The following is a 27,086-nucleotide window of genomic DNA, read 5'->3' on the forward strand; positions in this document are numbered from 1 at the left end:
TGCAACTACAACTAAACCATTTGTTCAAGCATTCCATTAGCAAGTTTACACACTGAGTCTGAATTCTAGATGCTGATTATAATTTTTTTAATCAAACAGTGCAGGTTTTAAAGGCTGCAAGTCAGTGCCCTGACATCTATTACAGATTTCCAACAGGGAGGTATGAGTAACTCAACTATTAGAGAAAAACATTCTTCTCAGGAAGCCAACCATGCAATTCAAGCAACTGCTATTGCAAATAGAAGACCTGTCTCTCCACAACCTTGTACACTTTATGATCATCAGGCACCAATCTTATCTGGTAGGAGAGCAAACATGCATGCAGATGCTCAGGAATAGCCCTATTTAGTACCTCTTTTTATAGGTGTATAATTCTTGGGTCATTTATTTAGTAAGTTCTGTGTCACCACTGAGTAGTCCTGTCCAATTTAGTTGGCTATTATATTAACTAGCTATATAGTGGTTTTTGCTTCTGGTTGTGATCTAGGGATTTGAGTCCTGACGTTGCTCCTCCCAGAACCAGAGTGGCTAAAGCCTATCATTTTATCAACCTCATTCATCTATTTGGAAACCTTGTCAGCCATGTAAGGTACATGCTGAAAGATTATCTACATTTTAGTTCATGTGGTCTAAAGTCAAGACAATGCCTAATAAAGTCACCCTCCAAAATTTAATATGAAGACAAAATTATGCCTCTTGTGCAATTGAGATGTGACTAGTTATTTAATGAAGTCTGGATGTTAACACCAGCTGTCTGAGGAAAAAAAACATGAGAAAAGAGTGGACATAGAGGTGCAGTAGGCATATGATCTGCATAAAACCTCAAGAGTCATTCTCCAAAAATTACTTTCTGTGCAAAGATCCAGCACTACAGTAAGTGACTTTTGCACTTGTAAGCTTAAATGTATGAATTCAGGAAAGGATAGACACTTGAAGTAATAGAAAGAGTTACTGAGTATCTTAGTAATTCACATGAAATTTCCCAAATGCTGTGAAGACATCATCTGAGGCAGTCTTAGATCCTCCAACTGTGCATATCAGTAAGATTCTGATTATGAGCTGACAATAGAAACTAAAATGCTGCTATGCAAGTGACCAGCATGTGCCAGATCTCTGAATATCTCTGATATTCATGACTCAAGTTTCAAACACATAAAAATAATGTTCATTTCAAAAATGAACGTTTTGTTACAATAAACCTTCGATCATCATATTGCCACACATAATACTTAATACTGAGTGAAAAGTAATTTTCACCTTACTTTCTTAAGTATTTTTTCTTAAATAAAGTACATTGTATCTTGCTTTCTTAAAGTCGACCACATAACTTGAAGTATGTCCTCCTTTAAAAATAAGAAAATCATATCATCAACCTGTGAAAAGTGGGAGTTGAGAAATACGTGCAAAGGTCCTTTACAATTTGCACTGCCAGGCTATTTGATACTCTGCTGTAACAGAGGAGTCAAATGGCTTTATCTCCTCAGAATCTTCCATGTAAAACAGTGCAGTGAAGCATGTGTTTAACCTGGAATGCGCTGTTCCCACTTTACACCAGGATGAGCCACTTGCCAATTGAGTTCAGCCTCCTGCCTCCCACTTGCAAAAGGAATTTAATTGGCTCTAACAGCAATCTGTACTCTGATAAGGTTTCTGAGAGCGACAAAAAAAAAAAAAAAAAAGAAGGCAACAAACCATCTAGCTGAAGACCTCATAGAGTGTATTTCTTCCACAGTCCTCTATCTCTGCTGGTCCACCACCCCTCTAACTGTGTAGTGACTCTTCAAACAGCCATTCCTCCCTCTACATTTCCAATGTTTACCCATGGCCATCCAAAAGTTCACAATTCCTTCCATTTACTTCCCAAACTGTCTTTCAAGTCTCCAGCATGTGGTCCAATGGATTGGATACGCTTTCATGTGAGGCTACGTCCCCCCTTCGAGTTCCCAGCGTAATCCTGCCGTAGACAAGGGTAGCCTACAATAAAGACCTTGCTTCCACTTCACAAGCCACCTGTTATCTTCCTCGCCAACCTGCCAACTTCTCTACTGTTTCCCAGTCCTGCTGCTCGCCAGCCCACTGTGCCATCTGCACAGCAGGAATTCAGAGATAAACTTACCAAGTGTTAGAAGTCTCAGCTTTGTCTCTGAGCCGGTGCTGCTTTGTGAGCAGAATAATTATTCTGGAATAAGAGTAAGTTTCATTTAAGTATAATGTCTGCATGGAAAAACTACTCCAGAACTAGGCATAGCAAACTAATTTATTCTATTCAACTCTGCTAGTTTGCTTCCTCTTTTGTGCAGGGTCCAAGACTACCTTAAATTTTCTTACTCAGACAGGTTCTATATGGATATAATAATTACATTAATCTACAAAAAGAATAGAAAATTACTCAAAGTGGAACTTAAAAATTTACAGCAATTTCAGAGAGTAATATTTGAAACATTTCTGAAACTGGGGAGTGGCTGAAATGCAGGAATGTGATTACTCAAAGACTACTAATACTTCTGCTCCAAAATTTGTTAAAAACAAAACCAAAAAACTCAAACCAAACAAAAAGAAAAAAAAAAATCTACCAACCAGAAATCACTACAGCCCAGAAATTGGACTGTTATATGAAAAACTGGAAGAGATGACTAGTTTTCAAACAGAGAAAAAAAATTCCACTCCTCTATTATGGTTAGTGGTACCATCCCACAGAAATTGAGGACTTTAGTATCAGTCCTGGTGTCCCATAGTGCTGGACATGGCTTGAATACATAAAGTATAGAACAATTAATATCCCAGAAAATTCACAACTGCAGCAAAGATCAAAAGACAACAGAATCACAGAACACAGACAGATAAAATAATACAAGGAAACTATGAAGTGGATTCAATTGACATGACACAAAGCTGTCACAGTACACCAGGAGCTTAATAGTTGTTACTTTAGAGCAGAGAGTGTAGTAAATGTTAAGCTTAAGAATGAGCATAAAGTGCATTAAAGTGGTTGGTTTAGACCATCTGTTTCTCCCAAGCCTACCAGGTAGCACAGAAAAAAATCACCTGCAATTCCATGCCAGAATATTGAAACTGGCATGGGAAGAATAGAAGCCGACCATTCTGTTGTGAATCAGAGATGATAGAGGGGAAAAGATATTTCATATTTTGTTCAATTCAGATTATTGTGGTATTCTGTCTAAACTGGTGAATTTGAATTCTGAAAGCACTTTGCATGATAAACATTAGAACTCTATCAGCCTTGAATCATGATGCAGAAATGGGTAATTCACAGCTAGCTTTGAAAGCTTTTCCAATTTAAATAATGATCTGTTTTAGGTCAAGTACAAAATCCTACTAAAGTTCAAATCACAAGCAAACAAAGCTATCTCAGCTCTTAAAACACCATAGATATATTCTATCTCATCCCAAAGAAAATAAATCAATAATTCAAAATAATGGCATCCTGGCAATGGAACACCTTGTCTATAACCTATTCCTCCTCATGTGTCTTTTGGGGAAAGATTTTATGAAGCATATTTTAAAGTTTAACAAACCATTTTCACATTTTTCTTTCAGTTAATTTTACAGGAAATACATGAAAGTTATTCTGAAACAACAATAGCCCTTGTGTGTAGATGCAAGAAAAGCTATAGGCATCTTCTGAGCACACTGTTTTATTCAAATTCACAAGCTATGTGATCTCTGTTGCCTTTTCTCACTAAAGGAAATGCAATCAGACATGGAAATACTCTGCAAGGTGATTTTCTTTCACATGAAACACTCAGTAACAAAGATGTCTTTGTGCATGACATGCTTTCTACTTCTTCTTCCCCACTTCTTGTCTGCATTTCAATCCTGGTTACCTTTTCTTCTTGGTAGCTCAGACTTTGTAGCTGGCTTTAATGACATAGAAATGCCATGATGCAAGCACAAAAGTTTGCATGGTAACTTACCTACCAGGAAGATGGGTACTGTAAATAGCTGAGTTGGAGTTGCAAGTAATTAAAAGAATGTGCACCAGGTTCAGATATGAAAACACTTTAAATTCATGGCAATACAGGCCTGTCATCAACTCCTCTTTTGAGCAGGCATTTAACTACACAAATAAAGAGTGCTGTCACGCCTCTGGATGATGTGCCCATTATAGATTCACTCATAACTTCACACAGAATTTCAAGATTTTGAAGTTCAGTTTTGGTTTGCTGCAGAACAAAATCAAGAGATTCTACATTGGTGGCAAAGGCCACGACTTGTGTCATCAGAAACAGATGTGGAATAAAATGCCTTGAATGGGTAAGCAAAGAGATTTCAACCTCACTTTTTCAACTCCCTATACAACACCTCCCTGCATGCTTGGTTTCCTGAGAGGGTTTGAATTTCTGGTTTTCTCCTCTAGTCCCCACAGCAAATTCTACCTTAGGCCTGAGAGACTCTTTTTGACAAAAATACCATTGAAATTCATTTCGGGGGGGGGGGGGGGGCGAGGGGGGGGGGGTTGGTGTTGGAACATTTCAGCTGTAGAGCTTCAGGATTTGCATAAAGTCAGCATATTTTTCTCAGTCATTTGCTCCCTGTTGAGGAAGTGGTAGCTTTTACCTGCTAAAAACACTTTTCAATAAGCACTGCACAGTATAGTCAGCCCATGTCTTGATGTGAGTGTTTGCAGTGTAGCAGGAGATACTCTGAATCCCTAAATTCCATAAACTTACCCTGGGATGTAGCTTCTCAGCAATGTCTGCTCATGGCACTTTCCTCCTTCCATGGAAGTAGCATTCCATGTTTATCTCATCCTTAACATCAAGCAAAATTAAAAATCAAGAAACTCTTTATTTAATGAAAGGTTAAGGTCAGGCATTTTGATGTCAGATTAGAAATAATATACTTCAAAGAAATCAAAAATGGAGTTTTAGTTTGGGCTTAATCATCAGGTGCCTCTCTAGGCAAGAGGTAACCTGTTTTATCTAGGCTCCCGAGGACTTCCACTCTGTCAAAGCTAGACAGAGTTAGACATTTATTTTTTGAGAACAAAAAATATTATTTAAATAGAAAATAAATTTTCCAATTTTTTCTTGCAAACCCTTCAGTCTTCACAAGTGTTTTCAAACAGGTTAAAATATGTTTACAGTTATTTTAGTAAATAGTAAGATTTATGCAGCTCTAAGATCAAACAGAAAACTTTTAGCAGGCAAGTTACCTCCACCAGCTGCTTGCTACTTTAAATTACTCTTAACATTTAATCTTACCTCAAAATAATACAGCTTCTAAACCTTGTAGAAAATGCATAAAGTTTTGTCAAATTTTTCTATTCTTTTCTGAACTTTACCTCATTTTAACTATATGAATTTGAGAATTTGTAATCTCTGCCCTGTTCAGTATTTTTCATGAAATAATTGCTAAAATTACTATGAAAGTATGAAAATATGTTATTTATCCAAATTACTTCACATTCTTTATTCGAACTCTTCTGATTCTCTTCCCGTCCCAGCACAGGGAGTGAGTGAGCTGCTGGGTGGAGATAAACCACAACACTGAGCCATAGGTACCTGTTTAAATGTCCTTTTTTAGTAGTATAGTCAGTACTCTTTGTTTGAAGCTTTATCCAGGTAAATTTTGTCAAGGCCTTGGACTGTAAACAGGCCATCCTGGTGCTGCCACGTGCTTTTGGAATGCTGTGACCAGGACTGCACAATATTTCAGATGAGGCTGCCTTGGTTATTTATGAAGAAACTTCATTAATTCTTTCTACATTTGACATATTATACTTTCCCTTTTTCTACTGCTCACAGCACTTAGGTTTAAAAGTACACAAGAGCTCAGCCTTCTACCCAAGCTCAACAAAAATTCTGTCAAGTATTTCACTAATGTTAAAAGATGAAAAACGCTAGGGAAAAATGACCATATAAAGAATTCTGTGATAAAATGCTTAAGGCTCAGGCTGTGCTCATCAATTTTCCTACTTCAGATGCCTTCTGCAACTTCTTCCAGTGTAGGATTTTCCTTCATTGACTGCTAGATTCAACATTCTCTCTAATGTAACATAATTGTAATTCCTGCAGGGAACTGATGGGAGTCTTATGGCTGCTACCAGGAGAGATGAGTTCCCTAACTACTGTTACTTAGGACTGAATGACTTCCTAGAATATATTTGAAAAAGCAAACAAACAAACAATCAAAGCGCACCACAGGAAATTCTGCTCTATATTTCATAGAGCAGTCTCACCATACCATCAGGAATCATGGCGATAAATTGCATTAAGCCTCTACATGCAAAGGAGAGCGGGATTTAAAGCTTTATCTTCCTATTGCTCTTTTTTATTTGTTTGGTTAAGCACATTTCTGTTTGGTGGGAGGGATTTTACAACTTCTAACTCTGTGAATGCCTAACTCAGGGAATCCACTGAAAAGTTCAGCTATTTGAGTCACTTCTAAAAACCTTGTACATTCAGGACATACTTTAGAATGTTGGCTATTGCCTGTATTGGCATTAATCCCTCCTCTAAGATGAGAAATTATATTTGAAAAATATCTGAGACACTTAGGTATGAAAGATAAAGGAACAGTGTACTGATCACAAGTAAATATCTTAATGCAGAGACATTCAGAGGTCCCCATATGTTGGGCTCTCTGCTCCAATTGCATATTCCCACACCTTAGCAATATGCTTTTCCACTATGCACAACGCTACTTACCTTGGAGCCTGGGAACTTAATAAATTTCAGCAATATCAAAAGTAAGTCGGTGGGGAAAAAAAAAATGTTTATAACCCTTTGAAATTCCAGGTGCCAGCAAATCAAAATCTAATTTTAAAAATAGGTAAATTAATATTTTTTTATACCTTTCCAAGTTTTCTGACACTTATTGGACTTTATCAGTCCAAATTAACTTCCCTCTGAACTGCCATCGTGTTCCATTTTTATGCCAGGCTTTTTCATCTAACTCTTTTTCATAAAGAAGATTTCTGCAGGGTCAGCCAGGTGAGCTTTTAACCTTTTTAAAGGCAAAGGCTGTTGCAGGAATACCACAAAACATACATCTGTGTTATCTGATAAATCAGTGAGAAAAGCCAGAGTTTAAACCAAGCTTCTCTAAAAAGCCTCTTTACCAGTTACCATTTAACTCCAAAAATGATTGCAGTGAGGGAAGAGAAAGAAGTTGATGAAGAATCACAGCTAGCTAATGCCCCTTTTAAAATAGGACACTCTTTTTAATTGATGGTATTATTAGCTAGAATATAGAGTTAGTGGTTCATAGTTTATTTGTATGTTTACTACCTTTGTGTTAGATAATTAATTCAAATAATTTCAATTTTATCTAAAAAGTCAGTCTATGGGTGCTTTAAACAGTGAACAGGAAAAATAGTAGCCAGGATCTAGAACTATAAAACAGTCATAGAAAGAGGTTGAAGTTTGCATTCACTTTGATGTCTTTTACACTGCCAGAGTATTTTAAATGAGACTGTGTTTCATCCAAGCATCAAAATAGGAGACTGAACTCCCTGTCTGGATTGCAACTCTCATTACATTTATTTTAAATAAGGCTGCACAAGAAATTAGACATAAGTATTTTCTGAATGTCTCCAGTGGCTGAAGTCAACAGAATTAGGATATTTTCGTTTTGTTTGGTGGAAATTTTAAAGTATACCAAAAACTTAGGTGTTCATCCAATGGAATTTTGAGCAACCTACAACCTTAACTCCCACATGAATAAATAAAACAACTAAAACCTCATGGGTTTTCCTAAAATACCCAGTGCTTAGACTGCATTTTGACATGCCAAATTATTACTAAATTCTGAGTTTTTATGTTCAGTTTTTGGGCTATTTTGTGAATGCATTCGTTTTACTCACCAGTTTTCTATGTGTAGAATGCAAACTTTCTGGGACAGGAACTGCCTTTACCCACATGTAGGTACAGCAGCTACCTATGCAAAAATTACTGTTACTATTCCCAAACCCTTTCATCTCCCAGATTCACTCTTTGTCACTTCTAATCCAGCTTTCACCCTATCCTAGTTCCTCTAGACTGCTGCAATTTTACTTTAGGTTACCTATGTAAACTGGATTTAACTAACACACCATGACAGTGCTCATCTTCATTTTCTCCTGCAGATATATACTTGGGCTACCTCAGGGCTTGTTAAGAGTTTTCAAATGCAAGAGTTCTCTTTTTGTAATCTAAATAGTATAGAAATTCTCAGTCCATTTCTTTTATGTCTGCTGGTTTATGAAATTTGTGCTTTCACTTCATTTTTATTGATTTACATGTTGCTGCAGACAAAGGATTTGGAACACTGAAATTTGTTTTCTTTACTCTAACCTCTTTTTCTCAGCAAAGGGAGGTCTGTTACTCTTCCTAATGGTGCAGTTACTGCTGGTAGCACACTTGCAGTGCCAAGCAGCCAATGTGAGATGCAATGATTCACGGTATAGAAACAGCTATTGAATCAGCAGTAATTGTACTTTTGGTGTCAGGTTCAACAGCAACAACAAAACCAATCCCTGCTAACCCACAGAAGTGGAACTGGTCACTGCCAGACACAGAGTATTTTGTAGAACTCATTTGTTGTGCATCACAGTCACATTTTAAAAACGTGGTTATTTAAAATGAAAAATGGATTCTTCATTATCTTTCATTAAAGTATTGTGAAACAACCTTCTATATTTTCAACAAAGATACGTATTTAGCAAATAGCTTCATATCATTGGAAAAACATGCATTTTGTTTACTAGAAATGTACCAGACAGACTGTGAATAGAGAAGAATAAGGCTTCTGAAAGTGCACCCACAAAGGTTTGCTTTTCAGGGTTGATATTACAAGTAATTAGCTTGACATTTAATGAATGACATTTCTAAGAACTGCTAAAGCTAACTTAACAGGCAAACAGAACAAACTTTTTTTTCTTTAGAGAAGGTAGTAGCATTGTTGCACATTTTATGTGAAGTGATTTTGCCAGCTAATGTTGAAAACATCTACATTCATGAAATACTTGAAATAAAAATTCTCTCTGTTTACTGAGTTTCTGGTATGGTGCTGTCTGCTTAGCACTAACTCTGATAAGAGTTCCTGTGGTAAAGATGAGCAGGCCCATACTAGAGTTAGAATAAACTCACCCTCAATTAAAATTGTGTGGTTTTTCCAAGCAAGTTTAAAATCATAAACAATTCAGACAGCGTTTCTCATTTTGGTTAAAAAAGGGGCGGGAAAAGGCAGATCTGTTGAAATTATATGTTCTTAAGCTTTTCCTAGGCTTTAGAATTTAATTTTATATTGGCAAGAAACTCTTTGGAAGGATCAAGAATGCATGTGTTAGCCTGGTTATCCAACCCAGAGGATATGTTTGTTTACATGCAACACTTTTCAAGGGCACTTAGAAAAACCACAGTAATTCCAGAAATACATCTGAAATTTGGTCTCATTTCCTGCTTGTATTAAGAATGAAATTAAGTGTTTATGTCATGACAGTCTCATCAGCTTTATTTTTGTGCATTAGAAATCTGGAAATCTCTTTCAAGTGCCTGTAATATCAGAGTCTCATTCACCCGGTTCAGCTGCTTGGTTAACACACCCACACCTCAGCAGGGGAGAGAATGGAGTCTTCAGCCCGAATGGCAGAAATCTCGTTATAAATAGGGCTCCCATTTAGCACCTTTTCCTTTTTTTTAATGTCTGATGGGTTTTATTTCACTGCCTAAACATGCGTAAGGCAGATCTACAAAGTTATCCTACTTAAAAAGGAATGTGAGCAAAGCCATTGACTCTTTTCTTTTTCCTAATGCCATGACTGCCATCAATGATGACATGGTCTAGCAAGCCAAGTGGCCCTGTCTTGAGACAGTATTAGCATGTACACAAAAGTTTGGCCTAGATGTGGAGTATGAAAGAAAGACAAAATGTGAAATGCTAGAATGAGTGAAAACAGTATCAAATGTCCTGTCTTCTACATTCCTAAGATTTTGGGACAAAAGGACACATATTCCTTTTGCTCTTTCATTCCTTCCTTTACTAACTCTTTTTATAATCTAAAAGAAAATGACAGTGAGCTCCATAAATTAAAGGGAAAAGAAATTTTTTTTGGCAAAACCAAGAGCGATACTTGTCAAGAAAATATTAATTTTTTTAAAAAAGTTTAGTAGAACCAACACCCCATAGTTTGCAGTACTCTTGAAAGAGAAGAAGCATAAACTAAGAAATAAATTAATACAGAGATTTCCATTGCAGTGTATAACTAGTGCTTGCAAATAATCAAAATATGCCCCTACAAGGGCTCACCTCCACCAAAGCAATATTGGATTTACAAACAAAATAGAGGCTCTATTAGCACACACGTGAATCCCTTGGTGGTCCCTTACTGTCATTGCCCTGGCACAGGGACTTTGATAGAAGATAGCCCTGAAATCTCCAATTCAGAAAAGACACTTCAAAAGTGTCTTCACTGACACTCCTTGACATCTCTCCTAATACATCTCTCAGGTCTCTTGTTGGCCTCTGCTACTCTCTCCTGATCCCACAGTTAATATTCTCCTCTAAACTCCTTGTGTAGCTGATCCCTTCTTAGCTGATCCAGCTCATTTCCAGCCTCCCAGCAATACCCTGTTTCACAGCCTTTCTTTATTTCAGTCATGTAAACCTTTCCATTAAAGAACTCACTTTCTGCCCACAAGGCACTTCCATGGGCCTGTTTTATTGTAGTGAAAAAGCAAACTACAGGGAAAAGAATCTTGTACACATATGAATGAATTATGCTCCCTCAGAAAAAGCCCTTTGAACTGCAGTTTCTCTCCCTTCTTCCCCAGCCGTTGTCACCATGGGTTATTTTTCAAATGTGCTTTCACAGCAGCTCCTCATTGAAGTGAATGGTACCACTTTTGGACCTTGGTATTTGTGCAGTAATTACTATTGTTCAGCCCTGTGTTTAATAGGCAAGTGAGAGGACTTCTAAAAATATAGCAGCCCTCATAAAGATTGCCTACAAATCCCTTCAGAAATACAAAGCTGTGGTCCCAAACAAACCCTGTTCCATTCAGCAAAGTTTTCTGTTCAGCTGTAGTGCAAAAATACAAGAAGAAGAAGAAATAATACTGGGTCAGAAGAAACAGAGGAAAGGAATAAAGACTGTAGTTCAAACAACTAAGCCCTTGGTTGGGAGACTGAAAATCTCTTTTATCACTTCTGCAAACTGTTCTCTTTTCAATTGCTTCAAAATCAAGATAACTCTAATTTGCTCTAAACAGCTTTTGATTCTATCAACAAAGCATCAAAGGTCCTGAGAATGTGTAGTGTGAATATGATTCATATTCAGATTGTTTTCCTGTTTTAGAAAGCAAAATCTCCTCACCTTTTTTTATTTTATGATTCGAACTTTATTTGAAAATATACCATTTACTTGCAGTGCTACAGCTCTTTCTTCTCCTTTCCTTCCTGCAGATCTTCTTTGCAGCTAATACTGTCCTTTATGAAACAAAACAGTTTACATGTTTTCCCACAAAAAAAGCCCCATCGGTTCTCTATCTTCACGTTACTAAAAGAGTATGGGGTTGGGGTTTTTTTTCTCATAGACGTATAGGCATGAACTGTGATGAATAGAGGAAGAAAAATAAACGGTTCCAGAGTTTCCTGTTGTAGAATGGAAGTGAGCCATCATAAAACATAGCCCCCACAAATTGTGCTAAATGGTTTGAAATTACACTTGTTATACTGTTAATTACCAATAGCCCAACTATTTTAGGAGAACGTAATTGAAACCAGTTATGCTGGAATCTAAAAAGGGTAACATCTCTTCATCTGATGCTATTTTTTTTTCTTTTTGACAGAAAAAATTGTCATTTCTCTTACATAATAAGAAAAAACAATAGGTAAATGTGCCTGAAGCAGACAGGAGTAATTTGATTGTTTCTTAAAAACCCATTTATATTGAGGACGTAAATTGAATCCCAGCCTTGATTTTTTCCATTCTACCCAGGTGTGACTGACTACAGGTCAACAAAAATGGTGATGGAAAAGGGAATTAGAGCAAGACTTACGCTTCTGCTGAAGCTCAGCAACTTGCCAATGTCCCTTTAGAGAGGAAAAAAGGGTGCAGATGTTTTTATATCGAGAGAGCTCAAGAGAGAGTGTGATTCTGCAATCCCTGTATTTAGTAATGAGCCTGAGCAACATGCAAAGACCTCCAGCTTTTGGCAGTCCTTCAGCTCTGAAAATCACATTTTCAAAACCATTCAGCTGTCCTAGATAAAGCAGTACCATCCAACACTTGGCCTTTCAGCTTCTGGCCTCCATTGCACCAAGTCTTTAATTCAGAAAACAGATTTCCTATTAACATCATCTGTTGAGCCATGGGAGAAAAACTGACTTTCATTGGTGCAAGCTAATTTTTATCAAGGCATTCAGAAGTGCTAATACTAATGTATTATTTCACATAGGACCTATCTGTAGAAAATATGGGTTTGGCACATATTTATAGATGGATGGCTTCTGGGATTCTCTTTCTTTCCAGCACCATATCTGTCAGAGCCTAACTATGAAAATATATATACTAACACTGACTTGGACAAACTGAATTAGGCCTTGTTGGGCAGAATGAGCCATTCTGGAGAGAGCAATACTCTCTTATTGAGTCAGGCCAATAACAGATGAGTGGTCTTGCAAGTGTTTTCAGCATAGCATTATTTTTTCAAAGTACAAATCAGCTGCCTAATTTGCACCACTTCACTCAACACTAAGATATTCCTCAACCATGCTTTTACATGAATGGGCAACATGAGTGTTGTTACCAGCCCTTCCCATCAAAATTGGTCACTGATTTTCCTTTACAATGGTCTGTTTTCAGCTGCTTTGAGAAACTGCAACTATTGAATCTGACAATTTCTCTGCTGAGCAAATGCATCCTTAGAAAAACAAACCCAACTGAGGAAACTTTAAAAATCAAAAAGTCAAAAACAGACTACTAGACAAAAACTGAATTCATTATTCTGCTAGAAAATCATTATTCCATATGACAGAAATAGAGGTGGGCAACAAAATAAAAAAGCTGAACTGAGTTCAAACCAGTGCCTGATTGTGACTCATCTCTGTTCATGAATAAGGATGAACCAAGTCAATGAGAGGTTTCTGGCATTATGTCCTTATCATCAAATATGTTTGATTTCTCACGTATTTGTCATCAGCTCCTTTGGCTTGGATTGTTTTTGGCTGATCGAAATAAGTTAGACCCTTGAACTAAGTCACATCTTGAACTATCTCACTCACTGAAAGAGAAACATTCCGCATTCTATCACCTTTTTATGAGGAATAACTCACAGCAGAAAATAAAGAGAAAGAAGCAGCCTCAAAGTTTTGTTCAAAGGATTTTGCTGAGAGGACAAAGAATGAAAAATGGTCTCCAGGTCAACCTGCAGGACCCTTAGGCCACAGTGGACTACAAGTAAAGAATCAGGGGTTTTCTACAGTTTACTCCACCTTAAACCTCTCTAGTCCCTCTGTACCCTCTTACTCATATGAACTTTACTCCAAAAAATGGGTAGAAGACAGCAAAAGAAGCACTTTACTCTTCTTCCCTCAGTCTCTCCTCAGCTTCAAGAGGGCCAAGTAAGAAACTGTTTTAATAAACCCAGAACATTAGTGAGAGTGGTTCTTCTTGTTATGAATGTTTCTTTAAAAGGAAGGTTGCTATTTATTTGGCATTAACAAATAAAGAGATCATATCCATTCTTAATGATATGTCTGTATCAACTTCACTGTATCTGTAAGAAAAATGGCTCAGTAGATTTTAGGAATTTATATTTATTTTTGCTTATGTCTAGTGATAAACACATAAATATTGCTATTAACAAAGAAGAATTGCTATTTGTCCACAGCCTTAGAGATTTTGCTTCATCTTTTTAATTGAATGAATTATTTAGCTTTTTCAACAGTATATCGTCTCTACTACAAGAGGAATGACAATATTCATAATTTAATATGCAGTTTAGACTCAAAGGAATACAACCAAATCCGTGCAACCATTTACAGAATTAGTCAATTTTTGTTCTCAGAAGATATGGAAAAAGCTCTGATTGTCTTACTTTACAAGACAGCTGAACTAATGTCATTTGCTAGAAACATTTTAGAATGAATTCTGACATTTTTAATCAAAGAATTATACAGTGGTTTGGTTTTTTTACTGAAGACTTAGGTATTCAGCTAATTTGACAGTTCCTTGAATATATTTTGAGGAATATTGGCACTAATCATTGAATAAATTATTAGAAAACATATCTTTCTTGCACAGCCCTAGCCATTTTCACCCCTATTTATCAGTTCCTAGCTCTTAATGATAAAATCCGCTTATCCTAAGGAAAGAATCCCTTTTTCCTCAAGTAAGAGAAATAACTTGCCATTTTGAGTTCTTTTAGTATACCAAAAATAATAATATTTTTACACATGCATGAGCTTAGAAGCTTTAAATGTATTAAATAGCAGATTTTAAAAGCACTTTTTCTTTGAAATCAGCACTGTGAGGACATAATTATAAGGGCTTTTTATGAAGATATGCAATAAACATCATGTCACAGCTCAGCCAATGCTCAGCTACCGTTTCTTCTACCTATAGTACAAATGCATAAGCAGTACCCGTAAGAGTCAGTCATTTTGAACCAAACAGAAGACAGTCACAAACTAAAAGCAACTGTGTCCTTTAAAAAGGACAGTTGCAATTTTTTTGCAAGACTGTGTCACATTTTTGCTATTCCTCTGAGTGGCACCACAGCTCCCGGTGACTCCACAGAGGTTTCTTCCCCCCTTCATTGCATGCATTGATGTGTGCTGCAAGACTGGTGGGAGCAGAATTCGCAGACTTGTTGGCCAGCAGATCTGGACCAGATAGCAAAAGTAATCCCGTGTGAACAGACTGTAACAGATTGCTTCCTCCTGTAAAGAATGAGGGACCAAAGCACAGACCATAATTGAGAGCGAGCTCCCCGCCTGCTCTGAGCTGGGGGTGGACAACCGTAGGCTGCTGCTGAAGCAGCTTAAGGCAAAATGTCATGCTGCAATTTATCCTGAAGAACAATCAAGCACAGGTTTTCAGAGCCTTTCTTTGCCTTTTTAAACAATATTTGGAAAAACACAGTGTGGATATAGCCTAAACATTCCTGTTTATTGAGTCAGAAGCATCCTATTGATAGCAGATTAAAACAGTTCTTTTTGTCTGCTTGCATGAAAATTCAGGTTTTGAAATGTGTAGAAGACCTAAACAGAGGCATTTCAAGACAGAACGGATGTTAACTCATTCTCATTACCGGATCACTTCAGAATCCAATGGCTATTCACAGCCCTGCGTTTCTTTACACCAGTATTATGGAGTGCAGAGAAAAGAGAAGCTCGGAGCAGACAGATCATTTTTCTGCAAGCAACGGCCTATCTGGGGACTTTTAAGTACAGTAGATTAAGAAAATGTTTAATGGCTTTCATAATTCAGTTAAGCCCAGTTAAATCTGTGAAAGCCCCAAGAAGAATTTATGGCAAACAAAACTTTATTATTGTTTCTGTTTATCAAGGAAAGCTTGGGTCAGATAAGTGTCTTATTTTCTCAGGAGTCAGATCTTTTTATCTGTTTCTCAATGCGCTTTGACTGAAAGAGACAGAACTGAGTAAGCTCCTTAGGTCTCAAAAGCATTACATCTCAAATTTTGCATCAGGAGCTTTTACTGCAGATCTCTTTTCAGTCACAATAATTTTACTCAATTTCCATGGAGGAAGAGGAGTTCAGGCTCTCAGCTGTCCCTTATACTACAGCACCTGAGGCCAGTGAAAAGCTAATACAAGCTAAATTTAGGACTCAAGCAGTAAATGCTGGCAAGGGGAGACTCAGCTGAGGGTTACAAGATCCATCCTGCAAAATGGAGCTGTCAAACAAAGAAGGCTGGAGCAGGATTAGTCTGACTGTTCAGCTGCAGGAATAAGCTGGGACAGCAGGCAGGCCAGAGGGATACCTATCCAAGAGTCAGGATCAAGGGCTGGAGCAGATAGAAGCAGATGTTGGGTCTCAGGATCACAGACCAGAACCAGACCCAAGTCCCTGAGGGGAAACCTGGCCAATGGGAAAACCATCAGTTAAGCTTTCAACCCAGTACCTAAATCCTGAGGGACAGACTGTGGCCAGGGGATCTGACTGCTGCTTGGAGTCCCCAGGTTATCCAAATCAGTTTTGGAAGGGATTTTGTGCATGCTAGAAATGGTGATGTCAGTCAGGCAAGATCTTGGTACATGTTCATGCATACAAAGAAAGAGGTGTAAAAACTCACAGGAGAACAGACACCTTGCACTTTGGGTTTGAAAGGCACAGCATAAAAGTTTCGAGTAAACTAGCAAAGCCTGCTCAGTAGGAGGGCATTAGGAGATAAATATGGAGTGTTGCCCCTGAGATTCATGGATTTACCAAAAAAAAATCATCTGAAATAAAAAAAAATATATGCATAAATTTGTCTAGCATCAATGTTGTAAACCTGTTGAAGTTTTGCAGAACATTAGGAAGAATTCAATCAATATGAGGAATTTTATAAAAATATCTCTCCCACAAAAAACTCAGGATAACTTTTCTTTTCTGATACTAACTATAGGTTAATCATATTCTATCTATTCTCTGTAGCAGAATAGAATTTATTTCTCTTTACCTTTGTCTGTGATCTGAAACCCAGGAATACCATACGGTCTAGAACAAGCACAGAGTAAGTCCCAAGATCTGCTTTATAAAAATAAAAACAAAGCAACATTTTATTTTTATCTATCTCTACAAACTTAAAAGTTTAAGTCTCTTGGCCTTGTAAGTTAAAGTCTCTTTCTGTGTAAAATATCAACTTACGTTTTTAAATGCTTGAAAGTCAAAAATAACCCTTTGAATAAGCACTAGTTCTCCGGTTTGTGACTTCTTAATGCTAAAGTCTGTAATTTCTAAATTAACTGCTCTTATTAATGTGCTTAAAGTCCTTACAATCTAAAATTTGCTTTGTCAGAATGAAAAATAAATTGGTGGCTTCCTTCTGGTTTTTGCAGACTGACTTCTGTCATTGTGACTGCAATTATCTGCTGCTCATGTTGGCATGTCCAAGAATGGAAGTAAACAAGTATTTTCTATGGTAGCACTGCAAACCACCGATTTGTCCATACTGATAAAGAACACTGGGCAAGTGGCATTGCCTACAGAGATGCTGTAGCTGCTGTGTGAATCATGGGTGTCAGCGAGACCAGGAGAATCACTTTTGTGAAGCTTCATTCTCTGTTGGATGGGTATGAGCAGACTGGCCTGGCCTTTGCTTCTTCATGGCCATGCCAATCTGTCTCATCTGTTCACTTGCTGCTCTGCAGACTAATTCTGTCAGTTCCAGATGTTTCATTGAATTTACCGTTAAAACAATGCGGTTTGTAGCCGTGGTGTTGGGTAATTTTCAGAAATAAAAAAGCATTTTCAATTTGAAAAATCAATAACTGAGAGCTACTCACTGGTCATGAGTACCAGTCCCATATTTGCTGAATTTTAATTCAGTCATGGAGATTGTGCTTTGAAGCTCCATTAAATATATAAATACATTATAATAACATAAATAGGTTCATTTAGCGTGTTTTAATCTAGCTGCTTGGTTTTGCTGGTTAATTTTTCATAATGCTGGACATGTAAAACATTCTCATCCCAGGGAGCAAGTTTTGTTGCCATGGACAGCCTCTAGAACTGTTGTGAAGCAGCCGAGAGCCGCAGGGGCCTCCATGGAAAAAACATAGCTTAGTTTCAGCTCTGGCTTGGAAGAAAGACTACAGGGAAGTGTTGTAGTCAACAGTAACACAAACTGCTTTTAAAACTGGAGCACTTTTTTTCCCACACCTGCTGTGCAACCATGGTCACAAGGATCCTGATGCTATCAAAAGATAACAGGAAATTCACGGACAGGAAATCACTATCACAGCCTATGTATGTAATTGAGCTTGGTTTTTAAGTATGGCATATTTTAAAGAATGGGTTTTTTCCCTTATTTTACTAATTTAATGGCCATCGTGGATACAATATGTATAGGAAGATAGCAGAGGGTTATCAGATTTCATCAGTGATAAAGGTATTTAATCATTTGCTTACCCCAAATCCTTGTGACACCCACTGAGGATAGCTGTCCTCCAGAAGCATGGTACCAAATTCCACTTATTACTGAGATATGTCACACTTCCAAAACAAAAATCCAGATTATTATTAAAAACCTGAGCTTTAAATCGCTCATGGTTTTTTTTACAATGAACTCTGCAGGTGGTCAGGAGGCTGATCTTAAGCTGTTTGTGAGAGGGAAATGTTACATGAGAATCGTCGGCTGAAAAAGGTTACACTGAATGTAACACAAGATGAATTCACAAGTAGAGCTATAGTTTGTTTTTCCTTGGGAGTGTCACCACTGGAACCTTCCATGAAGTCACAAGGATTTTGGAAGACTAAATGAGCTTTCCTGGAATACTTGAAGAACCTTAAGAGCCTGATGTAAGAAAAGGCAAAAGAGAAATTCCAAAGAGATTGTAACAGACCGTTGCAGGAATTTTAAGTAAACAGGGCTGTGTCTGAAAAAGAATGTTGTCACAAAGGTGCAGATAAACTCAATGTAAACAAAAAAAGAAGCCAAAAAAAAAATCAGGACTACAGACCTCGATGCAAAATAGAGTTGCATGCAGTTGTCCTCCCCTGCTGCTTTTTCTGCTTTCTAGTGCTCCTTGTTACTCCCTACTTCCTCCCCTCATTGTGGTTCCCTTTCTCTTGTTTGTCCAGGTCCACACAAGAAGTGCAGAATAAAGAAGGGATAATAAGCAGTGGAAACCCTTCAAAACCATCAAATAAATATTTTAGTAAATTTATTAATGTTTGTGCCATTTGGATGGATGGAAGCAGGGGCGAATGCAAGGTGCTACATAAACTAAAATTTTCTCTCTTTTTAAGAATATCTTGAAAGAAGCAGCCAAAGCTCCCTGATGCAGCTAAAATGTTTTCTCTGAGTAGCCATTTCATTGCGCTCATGCAAGGCAAATATAATTACCCTGCTAAACAGATAAGTCTCTAAAACCACACACTTAGACCTCTGTATTCTCCTACTGATATTTTAATATCAAATTGAAATGGAAAATGTTCCACTAAGAATGTTTCTTCAAGTGCTAGAACTCAGATGATAAAAGGAAGTTTTTGTCAACGATTTTGAAACATTATTATAAACGTGTTTTAAATGGCTTGGAAGGACATTTGAGAAATCTTTCAAATAATCAAAAGCATAAAGGTTCAGCTTTTCAGCTGCTGTAAATTATCACCACCTTGCTTAGGTCAAGGCAACCAAAGAACCTGCTGGGTTTTGTAGATATGGTAGGCTATTGCATAACTGATAATTTTAAAAGAGTGTTGTTTCTGGGGTTTTTCCAGTTTTCTTTTCAATAGTGTTTTACAGCACTTCAGTAATGTTTTAGTGTAGGGCTTGATCACAGAATTAGATACGAGTCTGGCCACTAAATCAGTAAGAAAAAAAACCCCAGGAATTTAGACTAAGTTTATACATATAGAAAGGAAGATTCAGTTCATCTATGAAAATGTAAGTCTCTCAAATGTATCATTGCCAAGATACCTCATTTTGCATTTTTCAGTGAAATCCTGGGAATAATCTACATATGGAAGAAAAAGTAGGGAACTCCATAAAAATAAATGCAAATAACCAATCCAATCCAGTAGAACTCCTGTTCCTAGATTTTGTGGAACTTTATGATTACTCAAAGAGTTTACAGTAAGAAAGGTACAGTAAATACAATATATTGCCTGTAAAAAGCAGTCAACTTCTTATTTGGTTTCAAAATGAAGAACAATTAATAGTCCAGCCAGTTATCCCAGGTCTTACCTGAAAGATGGAAAGTTCTCCAAAGCTCTATTCCCAGAGTCAATCCCAGAAAACAACTTAATCTCTCTATGAAAAAGCCAGTGATATAACAAAGATTTAAAATACTTTGATTCTTATACATAAAGGTGTTGGGGTCCCTCCCCCGCCGTGTAGCCCTGGGAGAGGGGCCCTGAGGGCACAGACACGGGGTTTCCCTGCCCCTGCTCAGCCTCGTTGCCATTGGTTGGTTTGTGTTCCCTGCGCGGGCGAAGGACCCTTGGTCCCGTGACTGGAACAGTTCCTCGGCAGAGCCCCGGCCATGTGGCTGGAGAAATAAACATCTCTCTGAAACATCTACCAAGAATCTGTCTGTCCATATATATTTCCTTTCCACGGGATGCCTGGTTTGGTATATGCATGTTGCGGGATCCCCACTGCAACATAATGGTGGAGAATTGTGAGCGGAACGATCCCCGATCCCTAAGCGACTGATTTGTGTGAGTAAACCCTGGAAACTTTGGATTCCTCTTCTTGGTTTTGCTTTGCTATTCCATATCTAAACTATGGAGGAACGGTGGGAAGACTCTTGGCTCTCAGAGCCGCATATGGACATTTATCTTAAACTTAAAATGATTCTTGAACAACGATTTGTAAATTTTAGCTTGATTCAAGCTCAAAAAGAACTGAAACACTTCCTGGCATGGTTGTTTAAGAACTTTTTCTATGTTTCTTGGGATTTAATTCTTACCAAGGGCTTCTGGAAAACCGTTTGGACACAGTTAATATTGGAGTCAAAACACATGCCGATGGAAGAATATTTTCGTGAATATTATTTAGTTACCGAGACTGTTGAGCAATGTCAGCTGTGTCTTGGCGAAGGGAAGCCTGGCGCAGGGACCGTGCGGCCCAGGCCACGTGCACCGAGCGCTCTGTGAGCAGCAGCAAGGCAGTTCCCGCGCGTGGGCGGAGCCACGCGAGCCGCAGTGTCGGTGGCGGAGCGAGGCGCAGCGGGAGCAGCGGGACCCGGCGGTGCCCACCCGGCCCCGCACAGCGCGTGGTGGAGCGAGCCCCGGGAATGTCCGACCGAGAGGGGCGGCGTGGGGGCAGCGGCTGGCGGCGATGGCGGTGGAGCGGAGCCGCGCCCAGCCGAAACGCGCGCTAGAGCAGGACGTGGGGGAGTTGTCGCTCGGGGGCCCGGCCGAGACGTGGGTGCAGCGCCCGGCATTGGCAGCGAAGCTGCGACCAGAGGAGGCGACGCACGGAGAACTGAGCGGCGCGGCCCGGCCCGGCCCGCACAGCCCCGAACGCGACCCCGGGAAGAGCGCGCAGGCACGAGCAGCCCCGACAATTCCAACACGGGAGCGACCGAAAGAGAGAGCAAAGACGCAGCGAGACAGAAAACAGCAGCCACTCGGAAAAAGGAAAAGATCATAGTAACTAAGATCTTAGGGATAGTAAAATGGTATAATGTTAAGCAAAATTATGGTTTTATTACAAGGCGTGACAACCAGCAAGACATATTCTTGCATAGAACTGCTATTAAAAAGAATAACCCTGAAAAATGCATCCCAAGCTTGGGAGATGGAGAGGTGGTGGAATTCAAAATTATACGAGGTAGAAAAGGGTTACAAGCATCGCAGGTCACTGGGCCTGATGGTGTTTCTGTGAAAGGCAGTATATATGCAAAAAATCGTAGTCATGTTAGACAATATCTCCATTGTAAACCCCCCCTACAGTCTCCCTTTCCTAATCCCACCTTTCCCTTTTACCCTATGTCCTATTACCCCCAGTGTATTCCCAATCCGTTTTTTCACCCATGGTTTCCCTCACAAAACCATACCTTTGCCAATTGTTTCCCCAAAAATCCCTTTCCAATGCCGAGTGGGGGATGAAAAGGGGGAGGGAAGAAGTTAAACCCTCTCCTGCCTGAGTTTCCCCACAAAGCATGCTCAGAGAGTTCTGTCTCCCTTCTGTCAGCCCTAAGATGTTCCACAGAATCTGATTGGACATTTAAAGACTCAGGAGGGTGGCTTGTTTTGTTTTGAAACTGTTCTTGTTATGTTTATCCAGTTGTTTTCATTCTCCTTTTATTAAAATAAAATGGGTGAGGTGTTGGGGTCCCTCCCCCGCCGTGTAGCCCTGGGAGAGGGGCCCTGAGGGCACAGACACGGGGTTTCCCTGCCCCTGCTCAGCCTCGTTCCCATTGGTTGGTTTGTGTTCCCTGCGCGGGCAGAAGGACCCTTGGTCCGGTGACTGTGACAGTTCCTCGGCAGAGCTCCGGCCATGCGGCTGGAGAAATAAACATCTCTGAAACATCTACCAAGAATCTGTCTGTCCTATATATTTCCTTTCCACGGGACTCCTGGTTTGATATATGCATGTTGCAGGATCCCCACTGCAACATAAAGGCACAACCAGTTCAAGAGACATTAAAACATCATGTTTTTCTACAAAAGTATGAGACATTTCTCAGGAAAACATATAAAATACTGCAAACACACATCTTCTGCAGTGTCACTCTGCATTTAATTTTGGGCTCCAAACCATTATGCAAGTGGACTGCACACTCCACATAGGTCTGGTTTATATTTACTTGCACAGAGAAAGCTGGACCACTTTTAAGAACCAAAATTGCTTTAGAGAAGATCTTATTAGGAATGTATGCATTCAGCAATTGTTATAGAAGTACCAAAGATAGCAAAAACATTTAATAGCCTTCAAATATGTATATGCAAGTACCATTTCTTTCCCATTGCTCCCTTCAGAAGCTTTCCTTAAACGATAAAATTATTCCTTCTGTGCTTACTTCCCATTTACTTCCCCAAATGAACATATTCTAGCTTTAACAATGTTTTCTATCTTGTAATATGTTGATGAATTTGGAAGTTTTCTATTTCTTTTAACATCCACATAATCATACCACAACTACAGCATGGGCAAGGAAAAATTGAAGATGCCCCATCACGCCGATTCAGCACACTGCCAGAGATAAAAAATACTGGGAAGAAAACAAATGAAGGCCCTTAATTTCAGTAAAATGGAATGTGAAATACAGGTGTAACCTGTAATTTGAAAGTAAAGCATATACTACTCTTTTGCATTCAAAATGTGTTCATGTTTCTTTAACACAGGTAAAAGTTTGTTTAGTTTCAGTGTCATCAGTAAATTCACACATTCCACAGGGGAAGTTAGGTTGCATATTTTTGGTCTCTTTATTTCCTATATTTCTTCAGGTTTTCAATCTCTTTTAAATAGAGTTATCCTAAACCCATTCTCCTACAAGTTGTACAATTTTCAGTCTCTTAGTTCTTGTGATTAGTAACATGTCATTAGCTCCTCAATCAACAGAGAATTTTCCCTGGAGACTTTGAATTTCAAAAGTGGAAATCAAGCAGAAAACTTCTGTTGTTGGCATAAACCTTTCAAGATTTCTATATGTATCATCAAGGACATGGAAAAGCTTTACAGGACATACGGAACTTCCCCTGGATAAACTGCAGTAAACTACAGTTCCAAATATCAGGTACACAACTGTTATTAGACTTAATATTAGCATTAATTCTATGGCATTTCCAGCTGATACTGTCTGTGTAAGTACAAGCAAGAATGGTTGCAGGTTTCCACTGCTAGATTTCTTTTCAGCCACCTCCTAACAAAAGGGTGTTTTAAGTCACTACTGGTCCCTGAGATCTGTTCTGTCCCTTTCTCACTACATCTTCAAGGCAGCCTTTACTTCACCTGCATTGCTTCTCTCTCTCTGTATCTCTTCTCCCTTCAGCCAGCCATCATGTTAGATGGCAAGCTGAAATATTAATAATAACAATATTCTCTGCAAGAATAAGCAGAGGAGTGGTCACATCCAGAAGCATCATTGTCTCAAAATCAAAGTAGAAAGTAAAAGGAAGGATTTGGTCATGACTTGTGGGGAAAACTAAAATAAAATAGCGTATCAATTACCTCTGAATATATGCAAGTTCTAAACAAGCATGTACAACTCTGATAAAAGCAAGTCTGTTTCTGCAGCATTGCTGCTGTTCTGCTCAATTAAATATTCAATAATTGTATTCTCTTGCTTCTTGCAAAGTGCAGGGACCCTGCTCTCTGAAAGTACAACCACTTAACAGGCAGAAACATTGGCCAAGGCCAATGCTAAGGCAGAGCATGAAGTCATAAACATGCACAGATGTTACTATTTGAAAACATTAAAGAGCTACTAAAGTTCCTGAGCACATCCCAAGTTGTGTTGATTTCAGCAGTAATGAGTCATAAGGGAAGAAGATGCTACTAAAATTACATGCCTGGGACAGTTTTCTTTGCCACTCACATTTAGGAAAAAAACAACAGTGTCTTTAGAAAATCTTAATGGGGAGGAGAGCACTCTGGAAATGAATAAATCTGCTTGCTTGTATTTATGCAGTAAAACAAATACAATCCTAATGCATTACACATTTCTGATGATTTCATGAGAGGTTCAGGAGATCTAATTTCACAAGTATCTAAAAAGGTTGGTACTGAAGGTTACCAGAAGATATGAAACTGATTATTTAAGGGAAAATTTTATTTAATGGAATTTGGGCAGTTTTATGAACATAGCTAAGAAGGGGAGACTACTCACATATTCTGTGCCAGTCCTGCCCTGATAAATAATTGCATTGAGTCTACTGAAATATTCAGTTAGGTGAGGGAACACACTCCAGAGGTCTGATTTTTTCAGAAGTCCCCGAACCTTTTCTGAGTTCACTTTAGTAGCAGCTCAAGCCTACTCCACCATGTAGAAACAGAGATTTCATGATGAGCATGACAATTTACCACAGTGTGCTAATATAGTTACACTCATGCTAACCTTTCTGTAGTTACCTTACCCTTGTATTACAGAAGAAAGGACTCTCAAACCAAGAAAATATTAAAAGAGATGCAACCTAATAACTCTGTTCACTTTGGCAAGTATAATTCAAGGTTTCAGAAAGCTGTCTTTAGGGGAGAAAGTTTAATCTCTAAGAGGATCTTGGCCCATTAGCTACTAAAGAACTGTAATTTTAACTAGGTAGAGTAGATCTAATTGTCTGTTTTACATTTTTACCAGTGCAAGGATAAAGACACGCAGAAAAAGAGATAATTTAAGCTACCACTATATTTCTAACTCAAGGACTAGGGTACCAAAACCGGAAGAAAGTAAAAGCTCATGAAAATAGAAATTTCAGATTTCCCCCCCATTGCTGTTCAGCAATTCTTTTCTTCCCTTTTCTCTGTTGTTTAGGGATTTTCTTTGTAGAAACAACTTTGCCTTAGACACTTTCTCTCCAGAAAAGCTCTCATCTTGTGTTATTCCTGGAGAGAACTATTCGAACCACACAATAAGTTGGCAGGTATCAGTCAACATCTCCTTGTTGGGCCTAAACTCAGCTAAATAAAGGAACCAGTGCAAGTTCCACATCACTATCACCTTTTACAAGGGGATCACTTATATAGTTAACTGGATCACTTATATATCTAACTATGCATCACAGTATTAGTCTCCTCTACCTACTATTATTTGCTGAGGTTTGACTTCTAGGTTTTGATCTCTAAATTTAGTTAAATATATTTAGTTTTATATCTACATGGGTACTTATGGTGAAGTTGGTTTGAAACAGAGCATTTGAAATGAGGTGCAATCCTCCAAAGGTTAAGGGGAAAAGAATGCAGTTTTGTTAGTGTTTATTATTCATAAACAAATCTATATTATAGCCTACAGACCATGAAGATTATGATGTAGTTCATGAGCTGCATAAACCTATTAATGGACATGGAAAAGTCCCAATGTCAAGCCACATGAGAATGTGGCCTCATGACAGAAAAGGCAGCAGTGGGCAAAGAGTAAAGCACTGAATTTCCTTGTGTTTAAAACTTATATATGAAAGAAAAAGCCTTTCACCTCTTGGCCCACAGCTGTCTCTGGAGATAGGTACGTGCAAGCCTTGCAAACCTTGACAGGTTTCTCAGGCAATGTCACAGGACTTGCTGCTGTTTTCCAAAATAGAAGGAGCTCTCACAACAGTTTGAATTGATTCCCAGCTGCAATAAGGTACAGCAAGTTGCAGGGAAGAAATGGGCCTGTTGCATTTCTGTTGATAAAGTGACTGTATTTTTTATTAAGGTGCTTATAGTTTTTAATTATTTCTGTTACACTGAATTATCTCCAAGCTCACAATATTGAATAAGGTAACAGTGAATCGAACAACTATCTCAGGAATGTCGCAAGTCCATTATGAAAAGGAATGTCATCACCTGACTTTTTATTCTTTTTATTTCCATTTATGAGAAATTGTTGATTTTGTTTGTAAAGAAAATCAGTAGCTTGTTCTCATAGAAAAAAAAAAAAAAGAAAAATAGAAGTTAATAAATTGAGCTGCAGTTTTCGGATCTGGAAGCTCCTTCTGACTACCAAATTTGTATTTATAGGGTTAGCGCCCGAAAGTCTTTGGCAAGAACCCATCCATCTCTGACCCAGAACTATGAGATCAGACTTTATACCTATTTAGCAGCTGGTCACTTAACATTGGCCTATTTTATGCAAATAGTCTTCCATTTAGATAACAGTCATTTTCATGTATTAGAGTAATTCAATTTTCTAAGGACAGTCTAATCATACAGCTGCCCCATTATGCTATGGATAAATGTCATCAAATACTTGTAATTATGTTTCAAATCTGTTACTGCTGTTTAGTATTCCGTCACACCTGCAGCACTATCAGTGGCTCACAGATATGAAGTACAGAGATCCCTGTCTTATCTAGAAAACATATGGAGTAGGTCCCTGTTCTAACAAGGATCACTGTACTGGCGCATTTTGTAATGCTCATACAGGGAAAATTACTAGAGATTTAATGAAGAAAAGTCGAATTGACAATCATTTTACAGACATTATCTATCGGTAGTTCAGCAGAGGTGAATTACTATAGTATTAGCACCATATTTTAGACTCCTTCATCCATCTAAACACTGAGCCTGGTTTTGCTGCAGGCTGTTTTACCACAAAAGAGGGGTTCATTTTCAAGGCCTCAATTACTCTTAAGTAGGAGAGAATATCCTAAAGGTCTTTTACAACTTAGCTTATCTGAGACCTCCCTCAAGAGGTTTATCCTTATTCAGAATTTCTTATAGTCTCCTTGAAGCTTGTGACTTCCTTTCCACCAATGCTCTGTTCAAGATGTAATAAGAGAGATTTTCATTCTTCTGTTGATTTCATCTCTGTCAAAGGGTGACAAT

At 38.4% G+C, this 27,086-nt stretch overlaps 1 protein-coding gene across 1 annotated transcript in view; it reads right to left on the reverse strand.

The window, feature by feature from the left end:
- Positions 1 to 25,963, reverse strand: part of LOC121675074 — a gene marked incomplete at its 5' end in the record, with an annotated part of 72,136 nt that extends 46,173 nt beyond the window's left edge. Inside the window, 1 exon segment of the mRNA XM_042050047.1 lies at positions 25,831 to 25,963. Coding sequence (XP_041905981.1) covers positions 25,831 to 25,963 — 133 coding nt within the window.
- Positions 25,964 to 27,086: the final 1,123 nt, after the last annotated feature.

Source organism: Corvus kubaryi, unplaced genomic scaffold, assembly GCF_017639235.1.
Source record: "Corvus kubaryi isolate FWS band 111438036 unplaced genomic scaffold, C.kubaryi_AGA036_p1.0 71, whole genome shotgun sequence".
NCBI classification, from domain to species: domain Eukaryota; kingdom Metazoa; phylum Chordata; class Aves; order Passeriformes; family Corvidae; genus Corvus; species Corvus kubaryi.